Source organism: Cryptomeria japonica, chromosome 6, assembly GCF_030272615.1.
Source record: "Cryptomeria japonica chromosome 6, Sugi_1.0, whole genome shotgun sequence".
In the NCBI taxonomy this organism is placed as follows: domain Eukaryota; kingdom Viridiplantae; phylum Streptophyta; class Pinopsida; order Cupressales; family Cupressaceae; genus Cryptomeria; species Cryptomeria japonica.
The window spans coordinates 617,186,101-617,210,479 of record NC_081410.1 but is presented as its reverse complement, the minus strand read 5'-3'; the positions used below and the strand labels follow the sequence as shown (position 1 = coordinate 617,210,479).

At 36.3% G+C, this 24,379-nt stretch overlaps 1 protein-coding gene across 2 annotated transcripts in view; it reads left to right on the top strand.

Moving 5' to 3' along the window:
- Positions 1-12,168, top strand: part of LOC131056460 (uncharacterized) — a 76,778-nt gene extending 64,610 nt beyond the window's left edge. For both annotated transcript variants that reach the window (XM_057990791.2, XM_057990790.2), the window contains exons 8-9: positions 11,321-11,510; positions 11,613-12,168. In XM_057990791.2, coding sequence (XP_057846774.2) covers positions 11,321-11,510; positions 11,613-11,700 — 278 coding nt within the window. In that variant the 3' untranslated portion in view covers positions 11,701-12,168. The remainder of the gene's footprint in view (positions 1-11,320; positions 11,511-11,612) is intronic.
- Positions 12,169-24,379: the final 12,211 nt, after the last annotated feature.

Genomic DNA, 24,379 nt, shown 5'->3' with positions numbered 1-24,379 from the left:
GACCATGCATATTGCAACGAAACAACACACTTCACCATAACTTCAATGAAAATGGAGTTTGTTTACAATCACTGGCAACAATTTCTTGCCTTGTCCTCCTAATTTACTCTAATTGCTATTCTATCAGTTGACTATTCACTATTAGCTAACTATTCACCCACTATCAACTATTGACTAACTATTAGCCTTTACAAATGAGGAGCCAGGGCTTATATAGTGCTCTCAATACAATTCAATGGCTCGGATCAATTAGAGATCAATGGCCGAGATTTTACAATGAAAACCCTAATTAGGGTTTGTTACAACAAACTCAATTCTAGCCAATGAAATAATTGCATTGTTTGGACACATGTCTTCTCTGGAATATTCAACCAATGGATAACTAGGGCAGGTACATCGAAGTTTGTGTCATCTTCGATGAGTTAGGTGCATTGAATCTGGACACACTGAGGTGGACCAATCCAACAGGAGGAATGATGACTGGGACGCCACCCTATCTGGCACTTGTAACTTGGTAGATGTTCACTTTGATGATGCTGAGAAGATAATTTTAATTAACTCTTCTGAAACTATTTGCTTCTTCAACGGACCCTTGCTTTAACCTCCTTTGTCTTTGATGTGTAGGATGGGTGGTGTACCTTTCCTTGAAATGCTGGACTGGAGAAGGTCATCCTTGATGATGTCGGACTGGAAGAGGTCGTCCTTGATGATGCTGGACTGGAGAAGGTCGTCCTTGATGATGCCGGATTGGAAGAGGTCGTCCTTGATGATGCTAGACTGGAGAAGGTCGTCCTTGATGATGCTGGACTGGAGGAGGTCGCCCTTGATCTGGCCTGGTCTTCTTTCATCTGCAAGACAAACCAAAAGATGATTAAGGTCATATAACGAATTCATTTCAACATAGCATTTTCTACCTTAAATCATCAACAAGAAGATATCAAAATGAAGTTTGCTCAAGATTCTTTCTAGGGACAGGCTTTATAAGAATTTCGCCCTGGACCCTTTGGAAGGGTCAGGAGCGAATTTTGCATTCCTGGCTCATTTAGACCTCACTTTGCGACTACGCTTGCTTAGATGCATGCCTAAGGATCTCTATATTCTCAATCCATACCAAGTTTGATGTAAATTTGGGGCAAAATAGAGGTTTTAAGAATTTCGCTTTGGGCCCTTTGGAAGGGTCAGGAGCGAAATTTATATTTTAGGAAACAATCTATCATGCCTCTACTCCAAAATGCCTTCCAAGGCAAGCATACATTAGTCTTCTCTCCACCAAGGTGTGGGAATCCATCTCCTGATCTTCATCATGAGCAATTTAGGTGAAATTGGGAATTTCGCTCTGGACCCTTTGGAAGGGTCAGGAGCGAAATTCAAGTTTTAGGTCTCAATTCCTCATCTCCTTCACTTCAATTCCTCTTGCAGGGCAAAGTAATATCATTTCAACCTCAACCACGCCTTAGGGCTCAAAATATCGACTTGACACAAGGAGGAAATAGGTAGATTGAAGAATTTTGCTCTGGACCCTTTGGAAGGGTCAGGAGTGAAATTCTCTTTTTAGCTCAAAATTTGCATTTTTAATGATCAAAAATCTTTCCAAGGCATTCCAAATAGCTTCTCTCACCCTAGTCTAGGCCTGACTTTATTCAAAATTTGGAGAAAAGGATGGTTTTAGTGTTTTTCGCTCTGAACCCTTTGGAAGGGTCAAGAGCGAATTTCTTCCTCTAGGCTTGAAATTTTATTTCTTGAACTCCAATCTACATTGCCAAGCAAAAATACATCACTCCACTTCCATATACGCCATAGGAACCAAAGTTTTGACCTCAAAATGACTAGAAAAGAGAATTTCGCTAGAAATCATGGCCAGGGACAGGACCTATAATGAATTTTGCCCCGGACCCTTTGGAAGGGTCAGGAACGAATTTCTTCCTCTAGCCCAAAATCATCCTTTTTGGAGACAACAATCAATTCAAGGGCAATCTCAAGGGCATCTCTCACCTTGGTCTAGGCCTGGCTTGGCACAAAATTTGGAGGATAAGATGGTTTTTAGGATTTCGCTCTGGACCCTTTGGAAGGGTCAGGAGTGAAAATCTTGTTTTGAGCTTATTTCCTCATTCTTTCAACTCCAATCCACCTCCAAGACTGAGGACACCTCGCCTCACTCCTATCTAGGCCATAAAAACCAAAAACCTAACTTGTCTTGTAAAGAAAATAGGTGATCCTAGGATTTTCGCTCTGGACCCTCTGGAAGGGTCAGGAGCGAAATCCTTGGTTTGGGCTAATGTTCATCATTTTTCAACATCAATTAACTTCAAAAGGCAAAAACATGTCTCCTCACACCCATCCAAGCTATGAAAACCTAACGTTTGACTAGACTTGCAGGGAAAATAGGTGATTTTAGAAATTTCGCTCTGGACCCACTCAAAGGGTCAGGAGCGAAATTCTTGATTTGGCTCAATTCCTTCAATTTCAATGATTTATAGCAACTTGAAGTTACTCCTAAGGACCTCTCCCATCTCAATTCACCCTGGCAATTGCCTTGGCCTAAAATTGGGAAAAAAGGTGGTTTAGTGAAATTTCGCCCTGGACCCTTTGGAAGGGTCAGGAGCGAATTTCCATTTCTAGACTTGATTCTTCATCCTTTCAATCCCAATTTTCATTGCAAGGTAAAATTTCATCCCTCTTCACCCAAGGAACAAGGTTTAAGGCCTAAGCAAGGTCAAAAAATAGGTTTGCAAGGAATTTTGCTCTGGATCCTTTGGAAGGGTCAGGAGCGAAATTCACCCTTCTGGACAAAATCCTCACTCTTCAACGCTTCAAACATTCTCCAAGGCAAAAAACATGTCCAATCTTCCTTTCATGATGCCTTGGATGTCAAAATTTGGTCAAACAAGGAAGGGAATGAAGTCTAGGAGGATTTTCGATCTGGACCCTTTGGAAGGGTCAGAAGTGAAATTCTCATTTTAGGCTCATTTCTTGATTCCCTTCTCCTTTCCTTGGCTTGGACATAACTTGTTAGGCCTCCTTTGATCTCTATCAAGTTCACCTTGGCATCCATTTGGAGATTTTGTGAAGAAAATAAGGTTTTATATGAATTTCGCTCTAGACCCTTTGGAAGGGTCAGGAGCGAAATTCACCTTAGGCTATGATCCTGACTTCATTTTTTCACATTTCTTCATTCAAACAAGTGCTTTTACCTAAATTCAAGCCTAGGAATGGGTTAGCTTATAGTTTGGGTCAAGGTGGAGTGTCTTGTAGAGGAATTCGCTTTGGACCCTTTGGAAGGGTCAGGAGTGAAATTCCTATTCTAGGCTCAATTCGCCTTCAAACTGACTTGACTTTGTCTTAGACTTGATCCTAGATCCATTTCCTTCTATATCCTTGCCCGTTCGCTCAACCACTCTTTGACTTAGGTGAGATCCTGAGTCCTTGGTGAATTTTCGCTCTGGACCCTTTGGAAGGGTCAAGAGCGAAATTTGACATTTTAGCCTCTCCGTTAGGATCATTTTATGGAATATAACATTTAAGTATAAGTGACATTTCCTTATATCTTTCTTCTTTCTTATACTTAAAGTTATATTCCATATATACTGTCAGGATGATTGAGAGTGGTTTCGGACCTCTAGGAGTTGTAATGCAAATTCTAGTTTTTGGAGGATTCTTCAGTTTTCCAGACAGTCAAATTTCAGGATCAGGACATTCCAGACTTAGCCAAATTTCAGGGCATTTGAAGATCAGGATGACATTCTAGACTTCATCACTCACCAACTTGACCTAGCTCAGACCTTCAAGAATGATACTCACCAAGCAAGACACAATTAGCAACAAGAGCAAAACCAGGCCCTAAGGAAGTCTTTCAAAGAAACCCTAACCGAGAGCATCCACTGACTAACCTTTAGCTAAAACAGAGCCTGCCCTCTTAATAATCCCTCTGGCAACACCCAACATGCAAGGGCTAACAGACAAAACCCTAAAAGACCTAGAAACAAACCCCAGAAAGCAAAAAAGTAGGGGTCCCCATTTGCATGGGGCGATTTGTGAATATGTCACAACAATAAGCCACATAGACAATTTTTATATCGGATGAAATGCGAAGAGGAAAGAAACCAGTGCTAGCACACATGAGGTTCCCACGAAGCCGCAAGTCATACATGCATGCTGGTGATAGTTATTAAGGAAGCTGTTACACATCAACTTCTCTTGAAGTGTAGGAAGAAACCATCGCAGTCATAATGAAATCTCCTGCTGCTAAAACATTAACACTCCCTCTTAGCAACGGAGATATCATTTACAAATTTTCAAGTCATGGAGTCTCTCAACATGACAAACACAATGGCTACACCTATATGTGTAGAAAACAAAACTTTATCATAGATTCTCTCAACGTGATAGCATCATGGATTCCCTCTACATGATGTTCACCATGGCTACTCCTATGTGTGAAATAAACACAAACTCTCATCATGGAGTCACTCAATGTGATGTTGTCATGGAGTCTCTCGACATGACATCCACTATGGCTACTCCCATGAGTGGAAAAAGCAACAAGGGCTTTCACCTCAAATTTCTTCGTCACAGAGAAAAATGCATTACAAGGGCTTTCACCTCAAATTTCTTCGTCACAAAGAAAAATGCATTACAAGTGCTTTCACCTTAAATTTGCCCATCGTAGAGAAGAATGTATTAACAAAATCTTCATGATGATGTGGCTCCTTCTGAAGCTGAAATGTTAGGCTCCCTCTGAAGCTGAAATGTCAGGCTCCTGCTCACTGGGAGAGCCCTCTTGTCTCAATTTTAATATCTCTAGTCTTGTAGCGGTCAAGAAGTATGTTGGAGCATACCCCAATTCCAAATCTCTCATCAGTAGAGCGACCAACACTTCCAGCAGTCTGAAATGTAATGATAGCTCAGATGATGCTCAGATATAACATTCAGTTGGAAGTTCACAAACACATGCTATGCACCTAGAACATGTGTAGCCTCCACCCATAATAACAAGCACAAATAGAAATAATGATTCACTATTACAATGTTATAAAAATTCATGAACATCATTCAAACATAAAAGAAACTTATCTCTTTATTGTCGGTTCCCATTGAGTTAGTCCTATAGCTGAGTCTTATCTTCTCATAAGACTCATCCAACACTGTTCTTTATATCAGGAATCTTTTGGTATGCATTAAGGTCTACTCAAATACACCACATACTGAGTGTTCTATCCTTTGAACAAAACAGAGATCGCAGATTATAGCAATGACAACAATGTGATAAATGATCATAACAAATATAAGCTGATAGGATGTAGATGCCAGATAAGAGAAACGACACAGAGAAGCCATGATCTTGTCCTTCCAAAACAATAAAGTGGACCTCACACGATGTGATACCCAGATTAGTCACATTGCAGAGATCCCACTGAGTTTTGCAGGGCTGCTCAAGAAATCCGAAGGTCGCTCAAGAAATCCGAAATAGGAAGAAATGAAGTCGCAACTTAGAGAAAGGTGTAGTCTTCAAAAAAACATAGTTTGAATAACACCAAACAATAAACAAGCAACCCTCCAAGAATCCTGAGACGGCCTCAGACCTAGCTCTAGTACCATGTTAATGTTAGAATAAGAAAGGTAAGACACAACAATCTGAAACTTAGAAAATCTTACAAGAACAAGATACACAAAATTTTATCTTGGGAAAACCCTCCACTTGAGGGTGAAAAACCCAGCCACACCAAAAATCAAACTTTATTAAACACACAAATCTGATACAATGCTCTCAAGCTTAATCAAGCAATGATTTAAGCAAGATTGTTAACACTTAACAATCAGCACTATAAGCCGATAACATCTCAGAATAACTGAAAGCTTCTACACTACAGTCAACACGGATGATCACATTTAATATAGACTCTCTCTTGAGAACTTCACTAATATAGACTCTCTCTCAAGAACTTCACCCCCCCACTAAAGCACAAACAGCAACATGCCTTTTAAAGAGAAGACAAGGCTCAAAATATCTCTTGTCGGAGGTAGACGGAAGGCCAAAAGACACCATAAGCTTATCAGCAGTTACATATATGCCGTTACATAAGCCACAGAGACAATCTTTATATCGGATGAAATGCGAAGAGGAAAGAAACTGCTGCCATCACGCATGAGGTTCCCACGAAGCCTCAATTCATATGTGCAGGTCGGTGACAGTTATTAAGGAAGCCGTTACACATCAGCTTCTCTTGAAGTGTAGGAAGAAACCAACGCGTTCATAATGAAATCTCCTGCTGCTAAAACATTAACACCTATGACATAAAGGGCATCGCGCAATTGAGGCTAGGAACCTGTAATGTCTCCTATCAATTTTCTTTCAAGTAACTTGCAAATATTTCAAACCTGACTCCTAGGCATTTTGTCAAACAATTAGGAAATGTGGTACCAATGAAGAATATATGATTTTTAATGTCTAGGACAGCTGCAACTATATTAGCTCCATATGAACATAATCACAAGTACTTGTAGACCTTCAATAGTTTATGGGCATTTTGTCATACAGTTGTCATGCTACACGCTTCATAGGCAATCTGTCAAACAAATTGGAAACACCCTACTTATTTGAATTCATGTGATACATACCAATGATATCAATAACAAAATGCTGATCTGAAACTTGATAATGGAATTGTTACAAATGTGGAAACTCTATACAATGGAAGCTTGTTGATTGCAACTCTTCAAACTGAAGTTCTTTGCTGTTGTAAAACCCACTTAGCAGCTGGGCTTCATCTCTTCATTCATATAAGAATGGACACCATACACTGCTGCAGCTCTTTGTATAAACTGAAATGCATGATTTCAAACTGGATATGAGCGTCCTGTAGCAGGCTGGACTGAAAACTGATGGATGTTAAGCATTTAGCCCAGAATAGAATTCACAAGATTTATACACCTGCTGAGATAGAGAAGACTTCCCAGTGGATTGGTACAGCTCTTACAAGGTCTGAAACTTACTAGAAAGCTTCAAAAGTTAAAACTGATGTGTGTGTACCCATAAATTCAGATAACAACTTAACCTCTCCTCAATCTATGACATTCCACTTAAGCTCACAGACATTTTGTCAAACAGTTGTCCTACTAACTCAATCTGCTGGTAAAAATTCTTCTGTAAGTCATTTTCATTCAATAGTGTTTATTTCAAGAACTATACTTGTAAACCCTTATGACCCAAGCGTGTATGAACATAAATTGCTGCTGTAGCTTCTGGAATATGCCTATAATAGTGATTGCAATCTCAACTTTGCCCAAAACTGCCCCAGCATGGTGTTGTCTTTGGAACCTTAGAAATATAAGCTGAAATCACTGACAATCCAGCAACCTATACTCTAGAGTCTAAATAACAACGACTGAAATAATAAACTCTTTGCTGCTGTATAACTCCCATTTCACTGCTGAAACCCTTGCAAATGGTATGGAAGACACTGTAGCAGGTATGAAATCATTGTAGCAAGTATAAAAATCATTGTAGCAAGTATAAAAATCATTGTAGCAGGTATGGAATCACCGTAGCAAGTACAAACATAACTGTAGAAGGTACAGAATCATTGTAGCAGTGACTGTAGCTTATGTCTTTTCATTCAAACTTTCATTTCAAATTGGAAATAATATTGCAACACAAATCCTCACATAAATTAAATATATTCGGCATACTTGTGAATTTTGAATGAATTCATTGAGGATTGGCTAGGTAGGTTTCCATCCACAAAACCAAGTTTTGCCTTAGGCTTTTTGTCCTAGGTTGAACAGTTGAACAAATACTCAAGCTCCCAATAGGGTTTTCAAGAAAATAGATATATCAAAAATGAATCAAATGAATCTCCTCACCTTCCTTTTATAACTCCTTGTGGAACTTTTGGGAAATTATATAATAAATTTTACTTTTTAATAATAATCCTTCCATAAAAGTGACTTCATTTTATTATTTACTTTTTCGACCACTTAAGTCACTTAAAATTCATCTCTATAAATAATTAATATAAGTTGTCTTCTAATTCACTTTTTGATAGCTTAAATATTAATTATTCAATATTTTTATTTTTTTCAGCACATCTATTCAAAATTGTGGAAAATATAGGAATAGTCTGAAAGCAAATTCTAATATTGGCATCATACTTTGAAGTTCATTGAAAATCCAACTTAATGAAAATTGATATATTTCAAAAATAGAATACTTATCAAGAACTGTGGAAAGCACCCAAAATGTCAAAATTGCTCTTGGCAAGAATTGGCGGATTCAACTTGATCACTTAAACACAATGCCACTTTCTGAAATCCATTCTGAAAAAACTGGTACTTTCTAAGAAAGTTGGAGCTTCCAAAGATGTTGGAGAGGTTGTAAAAAAGGGGACATTACAAAACCTCGATTGTTTGATACCCTTTGTGCTAGGTGTGTTTCAAAAATTGAAGATTGGGCGAATTGTGCTGATGGGTTTGAAGTGTGAAGAAGAGATTTTAGTTGTTTAATGGTGGTTAGTTTGCTAAGTTTTTGTTGGAAGATGTAGAGGGGATTTTAGATGATGTCTTATCACCACATTTTGTGAAGAATAAGAAGGATCGGCAATCCTTACTTGTAATGGTTACCCTCTCATTCTTTTTTGAATTTGTTTGCTAAGTTAATAAGTGGTAACATGTAATGAAGTATTGATTTCTTGCCGATTGGAATAGTTTTAAGACTTCATTCATTTTTTTTTCCTTCCAAGACATTTGCAAGACACAATGCATAGAATATTGATAAAGCTAAAGTGTATAAGAAACTGATGATAACATTATTTCTTCACTGTCCGCATTACATGTTACATGAAAATGAAATGATTACAAACATGACTAAGTATAAGTGCAAGTTACTCATGCAATACAAGTGATGATCAAATCTTACTTTTTGTATGTATAAGTGCAAGTTACATATGCAAGGTACATATTTACACATGCAAGCTGCATATAACCCAATGCTTTTTCACAATTATCAATAACTCAAAGGAACCTAGTGTTTTGGGTTTACACTCTAATATTGGATCCTAACTTGCTGTTTGGAATATTTGGCACAAAAGGAGTCAATGAACCTTTGATGGATTGGCAAAGACAATAATTGAGGTTTCCCTTATTGAATCAATTATTAATGGCAATTCTTTCCTTATCTACCTTTGGATGTTAGGATATTCCGTTTCACTTTAAAATTGTCATTTCCAAGTTCTGCCTTGCTCTTGGTTGCTTCTCTCCCATCTATACAAGCAACTCAATTTTGATGGGTCCGCCTCTATAAATCCAGGTTTGGCAGGAATTAGGGGTTTTCTATGGAGTCCACAAGGGCAAACCTTCTAAATTTGTTGGTAATGGATAGGCTTTGATATCAAACAATTATTTTGTGCTATGAGGTTTTTACCAAAGAGTTCAATTAGCTTCCAAATAAAGCTTTATATGCATATTGAGGGGGACTTAGAAAGTTCAAAGTAATCATATCCATTGTCAGACTCTATATCCAAGTGTCTATCCTGAATTTCATCTTCAACAATCTGTCAATCAGAGAATCTCCATTTGTCCCTTCAAATATAGTTCAATGCCATCCACCCTCCACTTCTTAAGTTCTAGAGAATTAAATTCTGCCATGAAAAGCGACACAAGAATATAGTGGCAAATCGTTTTTCTAAGCATGCCACTAACCAGTCTAGATAATAGGGTCCTTATTACCTTTCTCTAAAAATCCATTGTAGGATATGCATTGAAACCTAAAACTATTTGAAATTGCTATCAACAATTCTGATATACTCATATTTTTAACCATTTTAATTTTCCTGAATTTTACTTAGCCCCTTTCACACCTACCTGTTACCATCCATCATTTCTCCTCTCTTATTTCTATTTACCCTTGAATCTGTTTTATGGTTTTTTCGCTTTTTGAGGTTACTTCCTTTATTCCTCTTCTTGAATTGATCTTTCCTTCTCCCATCATGATTTATATACTACCAATATTATTTTTTCCAAGTCTTTCCTCAACCCCCTTTTCATGAACCTGTGTTTACTCCCAATTCCCCTCTTTAAGACACCCATCCGTACGTGTTCCTCACTCGCAATACCCATCTCCTCCTATCACCATGTAATTTCTATTTGAATTCATCATAAAACATAAGAACATTGCCCCACCAACTCTTCTTCCTAGGCTTTCTGCTCAAACCTCATCTGCAGAAATATGACAATGTTTCAAGCTGCTTCATCACAAAACACAATAATCTCCCATGGTTTCCAGTTGAAGTCAGGGGATGGGCTGTACATAAGGGTTTATTCTACTGTTCAGCATGGCTTTTATTAAATTCTGTTACAGTAGTTTCAACATTTCAGCATCTTGAACAACAAATGGAAATTACAATGAACTGAGTCTCAATTTTAATAGTGCCCATAGCCTTGGATCAAGTCTCAAAGGTGCCATGAGAAGCCTGACTTGAGGGTTCAATGACTGAGCAGCATGGTGAAGGGATGCATTGCACAAAGACTTGAGATTGCAATTTTTCTTGCAGGTAGGTTTGAAATACTTCAAACTATTGTAGGCCATACATGTACCTTGTTCATCTGTATTGCAATCCATCCGCTTTATAGTTTTATCGTAAGGATATTGCTCGACACATCTGTACAAGAAACTTTATGAATTATTTATGTTTTCTAGCTGAAGAAATTTTACATGTAATTTGAACCGCATTTTGGTAGAAACATAAAAAATGGTCAGTCTTCATTGTTTGATCTTGATGTGAGATAACGAGAGATATACTCGGACTGAACTTTGTTGATGTAGTGTGAATTTTTAGATTAAATATTTCATAAGTGTCTTCCTTGAATGGTGTCTGTTCTTTGGCACAAAGCATATAACAAATGTAAATTTCGATTCATGAATAATAAAACATATATCCAATTCTAGTGTTGTAATTTGCTATGCGTATGGGCACAATCTTTTTGCATGTTTATTTTATGATTAGACATCTAACTATGAATATACTGTTTTTATGAGATAATGATTAGGAATATATGATTGTTAAAAATGTAATTCATATTTTTAATATCTATTGTTTAATTCAGTCAGTGCATGGATTTAATTGTACAATTTTATGATGCTATTGGTTGTGAAGTTTTCTTATGCTCAAATTCTCTACAGAATTTATTCAGATGCGAATATATTTCTTTTAGGTTTTCCATTTTCTATGTAGGAAGCTAACATGCATTATCAATCACTATTTTTACTAGCTGTCTGGTTTCAAACTTATAACTTGTTTAACCTTCAAAGTTTGGGTGCATTTGACAGGTGGTTTTCATAGGAAGTTCTTGAGGGTTTTGCTACCTTTTTGGTCTCCTGCATTGTCTACCTTGCCCATAACGACTCCACGTAAAGAAGACCGAGATGGATTAGCAACTGATGAGTTGATTGAGGGACATTCTCGACGGCGGCGTTCCACTGTGGATCCCAGGAGAATACTACTATTCATTGCAATTCTGTACTTATTTCAACTCTGCTTTTTCCTCTAAGAAATAGAATGGCAATTGTTTTTGAAAGTTGAGATTGATCTAATCAATTTTCTTGATTGGTACTTGTACAGGTCTTGTATGGCCACCATGATGCTTCTGTATTACAGGCTCTCCCAAAGCAGTACAGATGAAGATCGCCCTGACCTAGAGCAGCAGTAATTACCCTTATTGTTATGGTTTAAGAAGTTTATTTGTCATTTATCTTCTTGAAATGATTCTTTAGAAATGCAGATAAATAGTAGCTGCTCTACTATAGGCAGCAACTTGAGGGTGCCTATCAGAGATTTTCACTTTTGCTCTTGTTAAGTTAATTGCTGTTCCTAAGTTAAAATGGCTTCTCTAATATATCCTTGATTCAGAAGGCAATTTGGTAATGTAAACATGTTGGCCATGCGGGCAGTTGAAAAATTCTATGGAGTAGCCTGCTTTTACAGCAATTGTCAAATATTGGTGCCCTATCGATGCTTGCATAATAGAGTCATGTACAATAACCATCATGCTGAATAACTTGTTTGATGAAAGAATTCGAACCCAAAAATCACAAGATTGTTTAAGCTACTCTTGGTTTTCTTTTTGTAAACAGAGGCAATCATATTCAATTTAATCTTGTATCTTGTTCTTTGCAAATCTTGGAAGTTTTTGACTGAGATCCATTTATGTTAGTCTGCTATAAATTATTATAGAGCAAACTCCTCGCAAATCGTCTCACTAAAGCTAAATAATCTGTCAATTTAACATGCATGTGTGGATTCTTTGATTTAGCAGTGCAAACATACAAGAATGATTTGCTTGAAGCAAGATATAGAAGCATTGTTTGAGGGGAATTTGTTGTGACCAGATATTTTTTTAATGAATGATACTGATCTATGACATCCTTTCTCCGAGTATTTTTGAGGGGTTAGATGTTTTATGTCGTTATTTTGACCATCCTCTTGTTTATCAAATGTAATCTGCTTGTACAAATTTTTGAATATTGGCATTCTCTCACCGTTCGCACAATGGAGGCATGTACAACCATCATGCTGAATATCTTTCTTGATGACAGAATTGGAACTCAAAAATCACATTATTGATCAAGCTACTCATGTTTTTTCTTCTTGTACCTTCTTCATATTTAATTTAATCTTGTACCTTATTCATTTCAAATCTTCGAAGTCTTTGAATGAGATACATTTATGTTAAATGCATAGGAATACATAAATTTAAACTAAATGTTCAATAAATAGTTCTAGAAGGTATACTTCTTGTGGGTTTTCTCGTCAAATTTACAATAACATGTTAGTTTAACATGCATATGCTAATTCTTTCATTCAGCCATGCAAACGATAAAAAGGCGAATTCTTCAAGCTTGATATAAAAGTATTATTTTAGGAGAATTCGTTTTTACCAAAATGAGGTATTTTTATTATTGAATGATGAGCATCTATGACATTCCTTTCTCCAAGTACATTTATTTAATGAATGATATTAACTATTCCAAATATTTCTCCAAATATTGTTTAGCTATTTGATAACAACAAACTATTACATACATCAATCATTCCAACATCCATCATTTAAATATCTATCATTCAAACATCAACCATTCAATTCATATCAACAAATCATTTGATCATCAATGGGGCATGAGGGAATCGAGCAAATAATCAACAAATCCCTTGATCATCAATGGGGAATGAGGGAATCAAGCAAATTATCAATCAACAAAGTTCAAGCAAACAATCATTAAATCGGCAATTCATATTTCAAGTATTAAATCAATCGGCAATTCATATTTGAGTATCATTTGAGAAATGTATTCAGCAGCAGACATAACACAAAATTTACATTGAACAAGGAAGTAATTCAGATCCTCAATTTAGAACAGCAAGTCAGAAAACTAAACAGCACTAAATATAGTCAATTCAAGCAGGATTTTGTTATAAAGCTTTCAAGTATATTGAAATATTGAATTGTAATCAGCAATAGTCTAGCAAATACGAAGCCATCAATTTTGAAATTCTATTTAGAACTTGCAAATCGGACAGGGTCTGGGCCCATTGGGTGGGCTAAGGTTGGGAGGGAGGGGGATTTTCCTGCATTTGACAAACTAGGGTAGGGGTCTTTGGTTTCATCATTGTTGATTTAGATATGGGGTCTTTTAACTTAAAAGATTTGTAAGGTATTTACAGGGAATTCATGACTTGATCAACTTTCAATATGATTGATTAATTTACTTTGGGTATTGTGCTATGATCTTTTGATTTGGATATGTATCCTGCATTTAGAATATTTGATAAATCTAGTGTCATATTTTGAGTAAATATTATTGTTTAAGGCACAAATCAGTAATATTCCAAAAGGAGACATTACAACGATTAATAAATAGTTATAGAAGGCATACTTGTTGTGGGTCTTCTAGTCAAATTTACAATAACCTATTAGTTTAAAATGCATATGCTAATTCATTCATTCAAACCTGCTAAACATAGAAAAGACAGAATTTTCAAGCTAGATATAAAAGTATTATTCAAGGGGAATTTGTTGTTACCAAAATGAGGTATTTTTATTATAGAATGATGCTCATCTATGACATTCCTTTCTCAAAGTATATTTATTTAATGAATGATAATAATTAATACATACATTTCTCCGAATTGAGGTATTTGATATGTTTCGTCATTGTTTTGACCCCTAAATCCAAACTGCTTGGCATGCTCCATTTTTCTATTTCTGATTAGAAGAGTATCCTAACATTGCAAATCAGAGTATCCTAACATTGCAAATTTATGTCAGACTTGAACTAGATGTGATACCAGCATTCAAAAGGAGTTACGAGCCCTTTGACAGTGCAAGGCATTTGTGACAATCCTTAGTTTGGTGTTATATCATGCCATTTGCCGTGTGTTTGAAATTGATATTTGCCTCTGTTAACACCAAACGATGTATTACTTATAATAGCCGATTATCATTTTAATTGCTGTTTTGTAATATATCTTGTCAATTTGTTTTTGTTTTTGTGTTTTTTCCTAGGTTGGATAGTTTAGTGGCAACTGGTTTTCCTACTAGCTTGTGCTTTTAACACTTGGTTGTAGCAGAAGTATAATCTAGTATTATACTCATGAACAAACTAAATCAAAACCACAAGCTCCATTTGAAAATCCTTTTGCAGGAGATTAGAGATTATAGGTGGGGTTGTTTAGTAACAATGACAACTCTAGATTCTGCACCCAATCTATCTAGCCCTTCTAGTGACGTGGGTGATAGGGGCAAGGACAGTTTTTTTAGTTAGTCCTAGCACTACAGTGAAGATAAAATTCGATACCATGTTAGATATGATGTCCCATATGCTTGCTAAGATGAATTAGAAAATTTTATAGGTCACCTAGGGCCAAAATTCTAAAACAAAATTTTCAAACCATCACAACACAAATAAACATATAGGTGTTCTTAGACCCCTTCAACCTTTTTTCATTCATAGAGAGGGATTACAAATTGCTCCAGAGGTATAACTCCTTGGTTGATGAGGTGAGGGTTGGTTATGTAGAGTATGCAACATTGCTAAATGAGATTCATAACCATTTAACTCTAAATGAGTACTTGAATGCGAGGAAGAAGAGAGGAGATGATGAATTGAAAATATGGGGTCCAACAGTTCAAAGGGACTATTAGTAGGAATTGAGCAAAGCCTTGCCAAACTTCGATGATAGTGACAAATGCATAGCCAGAGCATGGGTTCATAAGTTAGGTAACTATTTGGCTCTTAAGCCCATGGTAGAGGATGGGGCAATTAAGTTTGCCACTTTGCATCTGGACGAAACAAACTATGAGTAGTGATATCATGGTCTAGTTACACTTAGCCACAATTTGATCACTACCTATAATGAGTTCACAAACAAACTCAAGGGGAGATTTGACAAGGACCTAAAGTTACATTCCAAAGAGCTAGCACAGTTAAGTCAACCCAATACTATGGGTGTCTACATTTTAGAGTTTTAGAGATTATCCATTATGGTTCCTAATATTACAAAGAGGAGGTTAGTAGTACTTTTTAGTGAGGGAATGATGGAGCCCATTAGAGGATGAGTTAAGGTCATTGATCCACCAAGTTTTTGTAGTAGGCTATGAGGAAGGCTAGGAGTATGGAGCTTGTTGTCTCGAAAAAAAATCCTCCTTCAAGACCTTCTAGGATGGAAAAGGTAGGAAGCATGATATCAAGGAGAACATTCAACACAAAGAGCCCTCCTTGAAGAAGGTGGAAGATGAATTGAAAAAGGAGCTAAGGAAGAAAAATACTTGTTTCACATGCAAGGAACCATGGGCCCTAGGACATAAGTGTTTGGAAAAAGGGAAAAAATAGTCAACTAGAGGCATATTTAGTTAATAGTTTCAAATAAAGAAATTTACATCAACAATCTGAAATAGAGGAAAGTGAAGAAGAGAAATTAACAAAAGAGTTTGGAAAGGAGAAGGGAAGTAAAGGTATACATGCTAGGCTCTCTAGTCTTGAGAGAAATGATTTGTTTAGGGTCAGAGACATATTTAAAGGGTAACACATTGTTGCTCTTTTTGACACAAGTGCTACATAAATCCAATGTTCTCTACCAGGATTGGACATAAACTTGCTTACTACTCATTACTTGGAAAATATTTGGCCTAATGCACACCATTGCATACATTAATTTTTTAGTGCACTAGCATATGAAAAATTAGACATATCCTTTAAATCATCTTTATTTTTGGAACACATACCTAATGAAATATTAGTGTTTACTGGGAAATGAATTCTAATTGGTCTACAATCCTGCATTCTAAATCAATTCAAAATAGTATTAACGTACTCCATAATAAAAAAATGCTTTGGTTTACCTAATCTCTTTTAATTTCCATTCCCAACATGTACCTTGCTACCCCTAGATCTTTCATCTCAAATGTACCTAAAATTTGAGCTTTCAATTCACTACACATACCCTTGGTGTTACTAAAAGATAACATATCATCCACATACAAGGCAATAATTAATATTTGGTCATCCATATATAACACCTAAACACAATGGTCTTCAATCCTTACAAAACAAAACATAAAATAATGAATCAAACTTTTAATACTATATATAGGGTGATTTATTTGAAATATAAGGAGATCATTTTAATACACACACAAAATATATTCTACCTCTAAAACTTTAGGTTGTTTCTATGGATTCCTCTCTCAAGTATCCATACAAAAATATAGTTTCAATATTTGTTTTCTTAATTTCAAAATCATTAGCAACATCTATGGATAAACCGAATCTAGTTGAGGACAATTTACCAAAAGGAGAAAACATTTCATCAAAATTAGCTCCTTCTCTAGGAGGATCCATTGGCCACTAGTTTAATATTGCACTTCTTTAATAAACCTTTTTCTCTAAATTTTCTTGCAGACCTAGTTGCATCTAGTTGCCTTTCTACTTTTGGGAAAATAACAAGATCCCAAGTATTAAAAGAGTTGAAGGCCTTCGTCTCATCCTATATGGCTTGTTGTCAAGCCTCACGATCATTTTTAAGTATATATTTCCTATGGAATATCAATTCATCATTAGTACCCCATTAATCAAATTTATAATAGAATTTTGTGGGATATACTTGTCAGCTAGATTTTGTTGTCTTGTAGATCTCATCAGAATATGAGTACATGGATCTTATTGTTTTTTAAGATTTCTTAATTTTTTCTTGGTTATCTTTTCCGACCTCTTTAATTTTTTCATAATTTTTATTTGAACCCTCTTCTTCCTCTTCCTCCACATCCTGAAATCCATCTCTTTGTTTTTCTTGAGGTGCATCTTCTTACCGAGTCTCAAATCGCGCCCTCCTTCCCTTTTTCTTTATCTTTTGGCTGTTTAAGGTAAAAAATTACTCTAAGTTCCTTGAAAATCACACCTCAAGAATACATAATTTTATTGCTCAGTTGATTTCAAAGATTATAACATTTAACATTCTCACCATATCTAGTGAGAATACAAATTTAAAATTTTGGATTCGACTTCCACTTTTCTTTAGGCACGCGAAGATAAGCTCCAACCAGAAACCCTTAAATGCAAAATAGAAGGTTTCTTACCTATCCACACTTCATAAGGTGTTGCATTTAGAGCCTTACAATGTTAGGAAAATCAACCACGATGATCAATCCTTCCATGAGAGAAAATCATGCATATATGATACAAAGTAACCATACGAAAAGATCAAAGACATACAAAGATAACACATGATATGCCTTGAGAAAACCATCATACAGAGAAAACCCAACCTCCAAAGCATCCATGCTCAATGTGCTGTTCAATAATGAAACACTACAAACAATTAGAAAGCCTCCATGAACACCTCTAAACATGAAGCTTCTACAAGCATGCAACTATATATACGATGCCATACTTCACAAATGCACTCCTTAAAGAAAGACTCAAAAAAATGACAATGAAGACTAAACCTGAATAAGCCAACCTTAAACCACTAAACATGTGCTTTCTCTTATTGACACAGACTCACACAAATACAACCAAGTGGTAAAGTAAAACCACGTGACTACAAAAAACCATGAGTTCACAAAACTATTGACTTCACATTTGCTTTTTGATATAAAGATTAAATATTTTTCCCAAGTGTGACCCACATAAAATATTTAATCCAATGTTACATACAACTTTATAAGTGACCCCAAAAAATATTTTAAGTGGATAAACACATCATCTAGGATGTATCACAAATAAATATGAAAAATACATAATTAAATTAAAAGAATGTTTTGAAAGGTGTACATTACCTATCCTAACATTATACCATTTGTTGTATACATTACATAAGGGTCAATCAATAAAGTACACTATCATAGCAATACATGAAACCACATGATTATCCACAATGCTCTCATGCTCCATCATGATACTTGCAATAACATTAAAGATGTCCTCCATCTCCAAAAATAAATTCTGTCATCCTCCCCAACATACCATCTTTGGAAGAAAAGGAAAAAGCCAAGGTGAATAGACCAATCCAAAGAACACAAGCATAAAATCCAAGTGATAAAAAAGGCTCCAAGATACAATCATAAATGGAGGGAAATAGAAACCACAACTAATAGTAATGAATCTAATCATCCATACCTCTAAGGCATACAAAACATTATTAAATTGATGCCATAAACATATACAACACATAAAATACAATCATAAGCTCAATGTGTAAAACTAACAATGAAAAATATACACATATAGGAACTCTCATTGCATGGGTAATGTGATGCAAGAGCATTTGGGTGCATGGGCAATCCTGCACAACCAAAAGTATGATTTTATTTTATTTTAATTTTTTTGTGAGGTATTTTGGTTTTCTTGTAGGAACAATATAGTTATCTCGTCTACCTCTCCAGCGTATCATAAGTCTAATATCTGATGTGGAAAATTTTAAATGTTGAATATTATTGTATTATATGTGTATCATTAATTTTTGTTAATCTAGAAATGCCAAAAAGGAAAAATTCGCACCCATGCCTGTGAGGAGTATTTAGTTTTTTTTGTAAACTCTAATTTCAAAATATGAACATGCCTTGTTTGCAAATAAATGGAGTCCAAGCATCATAGGTGTAGTTAATGGATGAAGATGCCAAACATAAAATTTAGAAAAGAATTAAGATTCTTTCCTGCAAAAGGGGAGTGGAGGGACAAAGAGGAATCCAACACCAAAACTAGGGAGGAAAAGCTTTGAACATGGATCGGCTTGGACAGGAATTAAAAATACCCATTATTGTGAAGAGTAAAGGTTACAAAGGAGGAGATAGTTTTTCCAGAAGGTTGATAAAGTAGTTTCCTTAGAGATTTGTGATGAATCCTTTTGCCTCTAGCTAAAATTTTGTTGTGTTTATTTCAAGTGGGTTTTCTTGTTGATTTTAAAAATGATTAGCGAAAGTGTTTGGACTGAGATTTGATTCGAGTAAATAGACTTAATATTCATCTTTAGGAGTGTTGAGACATGGACCAGCTAGGACTCGAACCTAGGACCTTCCATACGCTGCTGGAGTGCTCTACCACTGAGCTACTGGCCCCTCTTGGATAAGTCCATCGTCGATCTAGGTGTGGCTTATTTCCAACACCAACACCCCTCAAGCCACACCTCTCATGTTCTTGGGGCTCCTAGCCTGGACCTGGCTCTGATACCATGTTGAGACACAGACCAGCTAGGACTCGAACCTAGGACCTTCCATACACTGTTGGAGTGCTCTACCACTGAGCTACTGGCCCCTCTTGGACCAGTCCATCATCGGTCTGGGTGTGGCTTATTTCCAACACCAACATGGAGTGTGCAATTTTCATATATTTTTTTTATGTAAGGGATTCCGTGAATAAAAATGATGCTTTTTCAAGCTTTTTATTATAATTTTTATGTTTTTGAAGGTTTAAATTATTGTACTTGAGTTTGTTGCAATGATTGATAACCCTTTTAAATTTTCAGTCATTGATTTGCATCAATTGGCATAAGGGATAGGTTGATCTTGATTGAATGGGTGAAAGGATATTGTGATAGGGTTTGTTTCTAGAGCAAGGAAATTACACATAAATATATAAAATCAAACAAATTCACAATAAGGTCATCAAAAGCATAAATTAAATGAATAAATTGAGCAGTCAAACCATCCAAGCTCCTTTGACGATGGCCTCACTGCTCCTTCTTTCTCCTCTAATTATGTTGGTATGTTGGCTCAATCCATTATGCAACTCATATGAAGCAAGGGAAAAAGCGTGATAGGTGAGAATACTAGAAGATTTAAAAGTATATGGATTCAATAGAATGATAACATAAATGTAAACTACTAAGATGTCAAAATGAGGAAACAAGAGCCCAATTTATAGACTTTGAGAACACATTTAACGGACAAGATCAACTCAATCCAACAGTTGAGATTTCATGCAAGAATGAGTTAAAAGGGAAATTACCATTAGAAGTGAAGAGAAAAAAACATTAAATCAAAAAGAAAATGGAAACTTCCATTTGTACTCAAAATATTTCATTTAAACAAGAATGAGGTGCAATTAATAATTTAAAATTATTAATTCCACTCATAACTCAAATTAGCCAATTAATATAAAAATATTAATTGTAGAGAAAAAAGTGAAAGAATAAATAAATATTCATTTATTTATTCAAAAGGGAGGACATGTTAGTAAGAAAGGGGATTGATTAATTATTTAATTAATTAATTTAGGGGAAATGATTTGAATAATTTAAGATACCAACCCGATTGTTGAATTATGTCCCAATAGTGATGATTGATTGGCTAATAAATAATAAAAATTAATGACAATTGACTGAGGTTGACAACAAAATAGGACAAAGATCGAAAAAGACCCAAGATTGATAATGATTTTGATTAGGGTTGGATTTGAAATGGACTGAAACTAGAGGAATGACACAATGTTAACATATGATGAAGATCAAATGCGACATAGAAGACATGTTAAAAATTGGGTTAGCGACATAGGAGCGATGAACAATTTTGAGTGTCTAAAATTTGCCCCTCTTTCAGACAATGCGATTTTGAGTGTTGTTTCAAAGAATAATTAAAAAGCTCATGCCCCAGTAGATCGAGAGACGGAGGTGGGATTTCCCCTCGAGAGATCGTTTATATATGAAAGAAATGAATGTGTAGATAGGAATTTGGAATTCATCAAAGCAAATAGAAATTAGACTATCTCAATCACAAAAACTAGATTGGAATGATAAGAAATCCTAAAAACAATCAATAGAGGTATGAAGACAAGATAATCAAACCAAATGCAAACCATTACAAATGCGAATATATCCTCCATAATTCTCCATTGTCCTTCTTTCTCCTTCAAATTACTTTGTTTGTGGATCTCACCTACAAGTGCAAAAGTATAGTATGAAAGCAAGATTGACAAGATGAAATGGCAGCGTAAGGATACTAGAAGCATGATTGATCCTCTGAAAATGTGATTAGCCTTTTTGATTGAAGAAAATCATCCAATTTATAGACAAATTGGAGAGATGACAAGATTAGCATGAAGAGATTTGAAAGGAAATTTCAAATCAAGAATGACAAATATGACAAATTATGACAAAATTGATATTTTCTATGCAAGATTGATTGATTGACAAATTATGACAAAACTGACATGCAAGATTGATTGATTGACAAATTATGACAAAATTGAAATGCCATTCCCATGAAATTAGGGGAAATATTAGAAAAATTGAAGAAAATAGGAGAAATAGAAATTAGGAATTAGGAGAAATTAGTAAATTGGAAAAAATTGAGGAAAAGGATGAAATAGGAATTAGGTGAATTAATTAATAGGTTTTCATCCATTAATTAATTCATGAAAAAGACCTAGGACTAAATAAATAGATTTATTTAACCCACAAAGAAGAAGAAAAGGATTAAATGATCAAATCATAAAACCCTAGAAATAAGAGGACAAGGAATTGGGTCAAGACAACAAGAAATTAATGTTGATTCGATCATGATTTTGATTGACAAAGGACCAATGCTGATAAATGATTGAGATTGGTTGACAAATTGACCAAGATTGACAAAGAGATCAAATTGATAGGTGCCAATTGACGAGGAACAATGACTAATTGATCCAAATTGGCATGATTGAAAAGGACAACGATTGATGACAAATTGATCGCAAAATGACAAGATTGACTAGGACAAGGATCGATGACAAATCGATCGCAAGATGACAATATTGACAAGGACGAGGATTGATGACGTATCGATCGCAAGATGACAAGATTGACAAGAGGACAAGGATCGATGACGAATCGATCGCAAGGTGACAAGATTGACAAGAGGACAAAACCCTAATTCTATCATCGATTAGGATTGACGATGTCCAAAATGAAATCGACTTGACGATGTCCAAAATATGACAAATGAGCATGCAAATTGATGCGACAGGATAAGATTGACCAAAATCATGATTGAAGATTGTTATCGACAAGACCAAATTCAAAAGTGAGAAAAAAGAGGAATGCAGAAGGACTCGATGCTCGCAAACGATAAACACCAAGTGCGCAACATAGAAGAAATGTTAATGCAACACAAAAAACCTAAAATAAGGCAATGCGCAAATGTTAAAGTATGACTCCGCAAGCGTTGACCATTTTTAGACGTCTACATTTTGCCCCTCTTTGAGACAATGCGATTCTAAGCGTTGTTTCAAAGAAAAATAATGAAAATGCCCTAGATAATAACAATGACATATGCATGCCCCCTCAAGGAATTGGCCGGAAACATCCAGAAAAGAGGCCAATTGATCGATAAGAATGACAAAAAATGATAGGATCGAACGGATTGAAGATCGGAGATCGGATACACAAATGACAAGTAGTGGAAGGTTGAAAAGACCGCGACCAGCATAAGATGGAGAGCATGCACATCCATCTAGGTACTGACAAAGAGCTATATAGGAGACAAAGAGAATGAAAAGAGTTCATTTGCACTGGCCAAAGTGGAGGAATTGTTGCTCTGGAAAAAGACCCTTGCATAGAGATGGCGAACATTCCAATGGCAGATCACCTTGGGGAATGTGTACACACCTACAGATGACCGGACGACGTGGGAGCAGCAGTATGTATCTCAAAAACCCATATTGTCAATTTCATGAATTTTACTTGATTGTGGGACATTGCAGGGCCCATAGGGAATGGAAAAATGGACATCTGCGCCTGTGTGGGCGCATTCTGCACCTGTGTGAGGATGTTCTGCGCTTGTGTAGGGTACACAGGTGCAGGACAGGGTACACAGGCGCAATTGTGCACTAAAAACACCAATTTGACCGAAAACAGCGTGCAGATGATCCTGAAAAGAGGGATAAGGGTAGGATAGGTCAAAATAGATAAGAAAAACCCTGATTTGTGCATGAAACAAGGAAATGTAGCCCTTAGGAGAAAACCCTAAAACTGACAAAGTGTGCCCCAATTGTGATGCAGAGTCAACAATATCCATTGATTACACGGGAGAACAGACCCGACTGTTTCATGTTGCGATACTGACTCAGGAGTACTAACAAAGATACACTAGCAGGAGTGGGATTATATTACATCACATACATGCCCAAGATTAGGGCAAACACAGGACTGCTCACCGCATTGGCAGAGCGATGGCATTCAGAGACTTCCTCATTCCATCTGCCGATTGGAGAGGCGATGGTGACACTAGAGGACATGTGGCGTATCCTCTGCATTCCGATTCATGGGGAGATGATAGTATATGACCCAGTGACAGGGAGAGACTCGTTGTGCAGATTATTTGAGTGCGATGCAGATGACCTTGATATCGTAGAGAGGGAGATCCGCTGGGAGACTATGGCGGCAGAGTACGATCAATGATATGTGGTGATAGCCGTGGTTATAGCATGCCTATTAGCAGGGGACAGATGAGGACATGGATTCCCTATTGGATGGGGAAGAGTGCTAGAGCGGATGGTGACAGAGGGGACTATATATGCATGGGGACCATGTGTGCTTGCCATGCTATATTTTCAGTTGCACTAGATAGCATATCAGAGAGTGCAGACTTTGAGTTGTGGGGTCACACTATTACAGGTATGGGCATTTGAGCACATAGCCATATGTCATCCGATTGCAGAGAGATAGGTAGTACCGCATCGACCATATGTGTACTGCTATGGGTGTACATTGAGACAGGGTCCGTTCGGATACATATTGTATTGGCGACATGAGCTAGACAGATTGAGAGATTTCACATGGAGGCCATATCTTGATTGACCTCGATGGTCAGATGATAGTGATGAGCTACCGTATTGCAAACAGGAGAGATACCTGATTGGGTG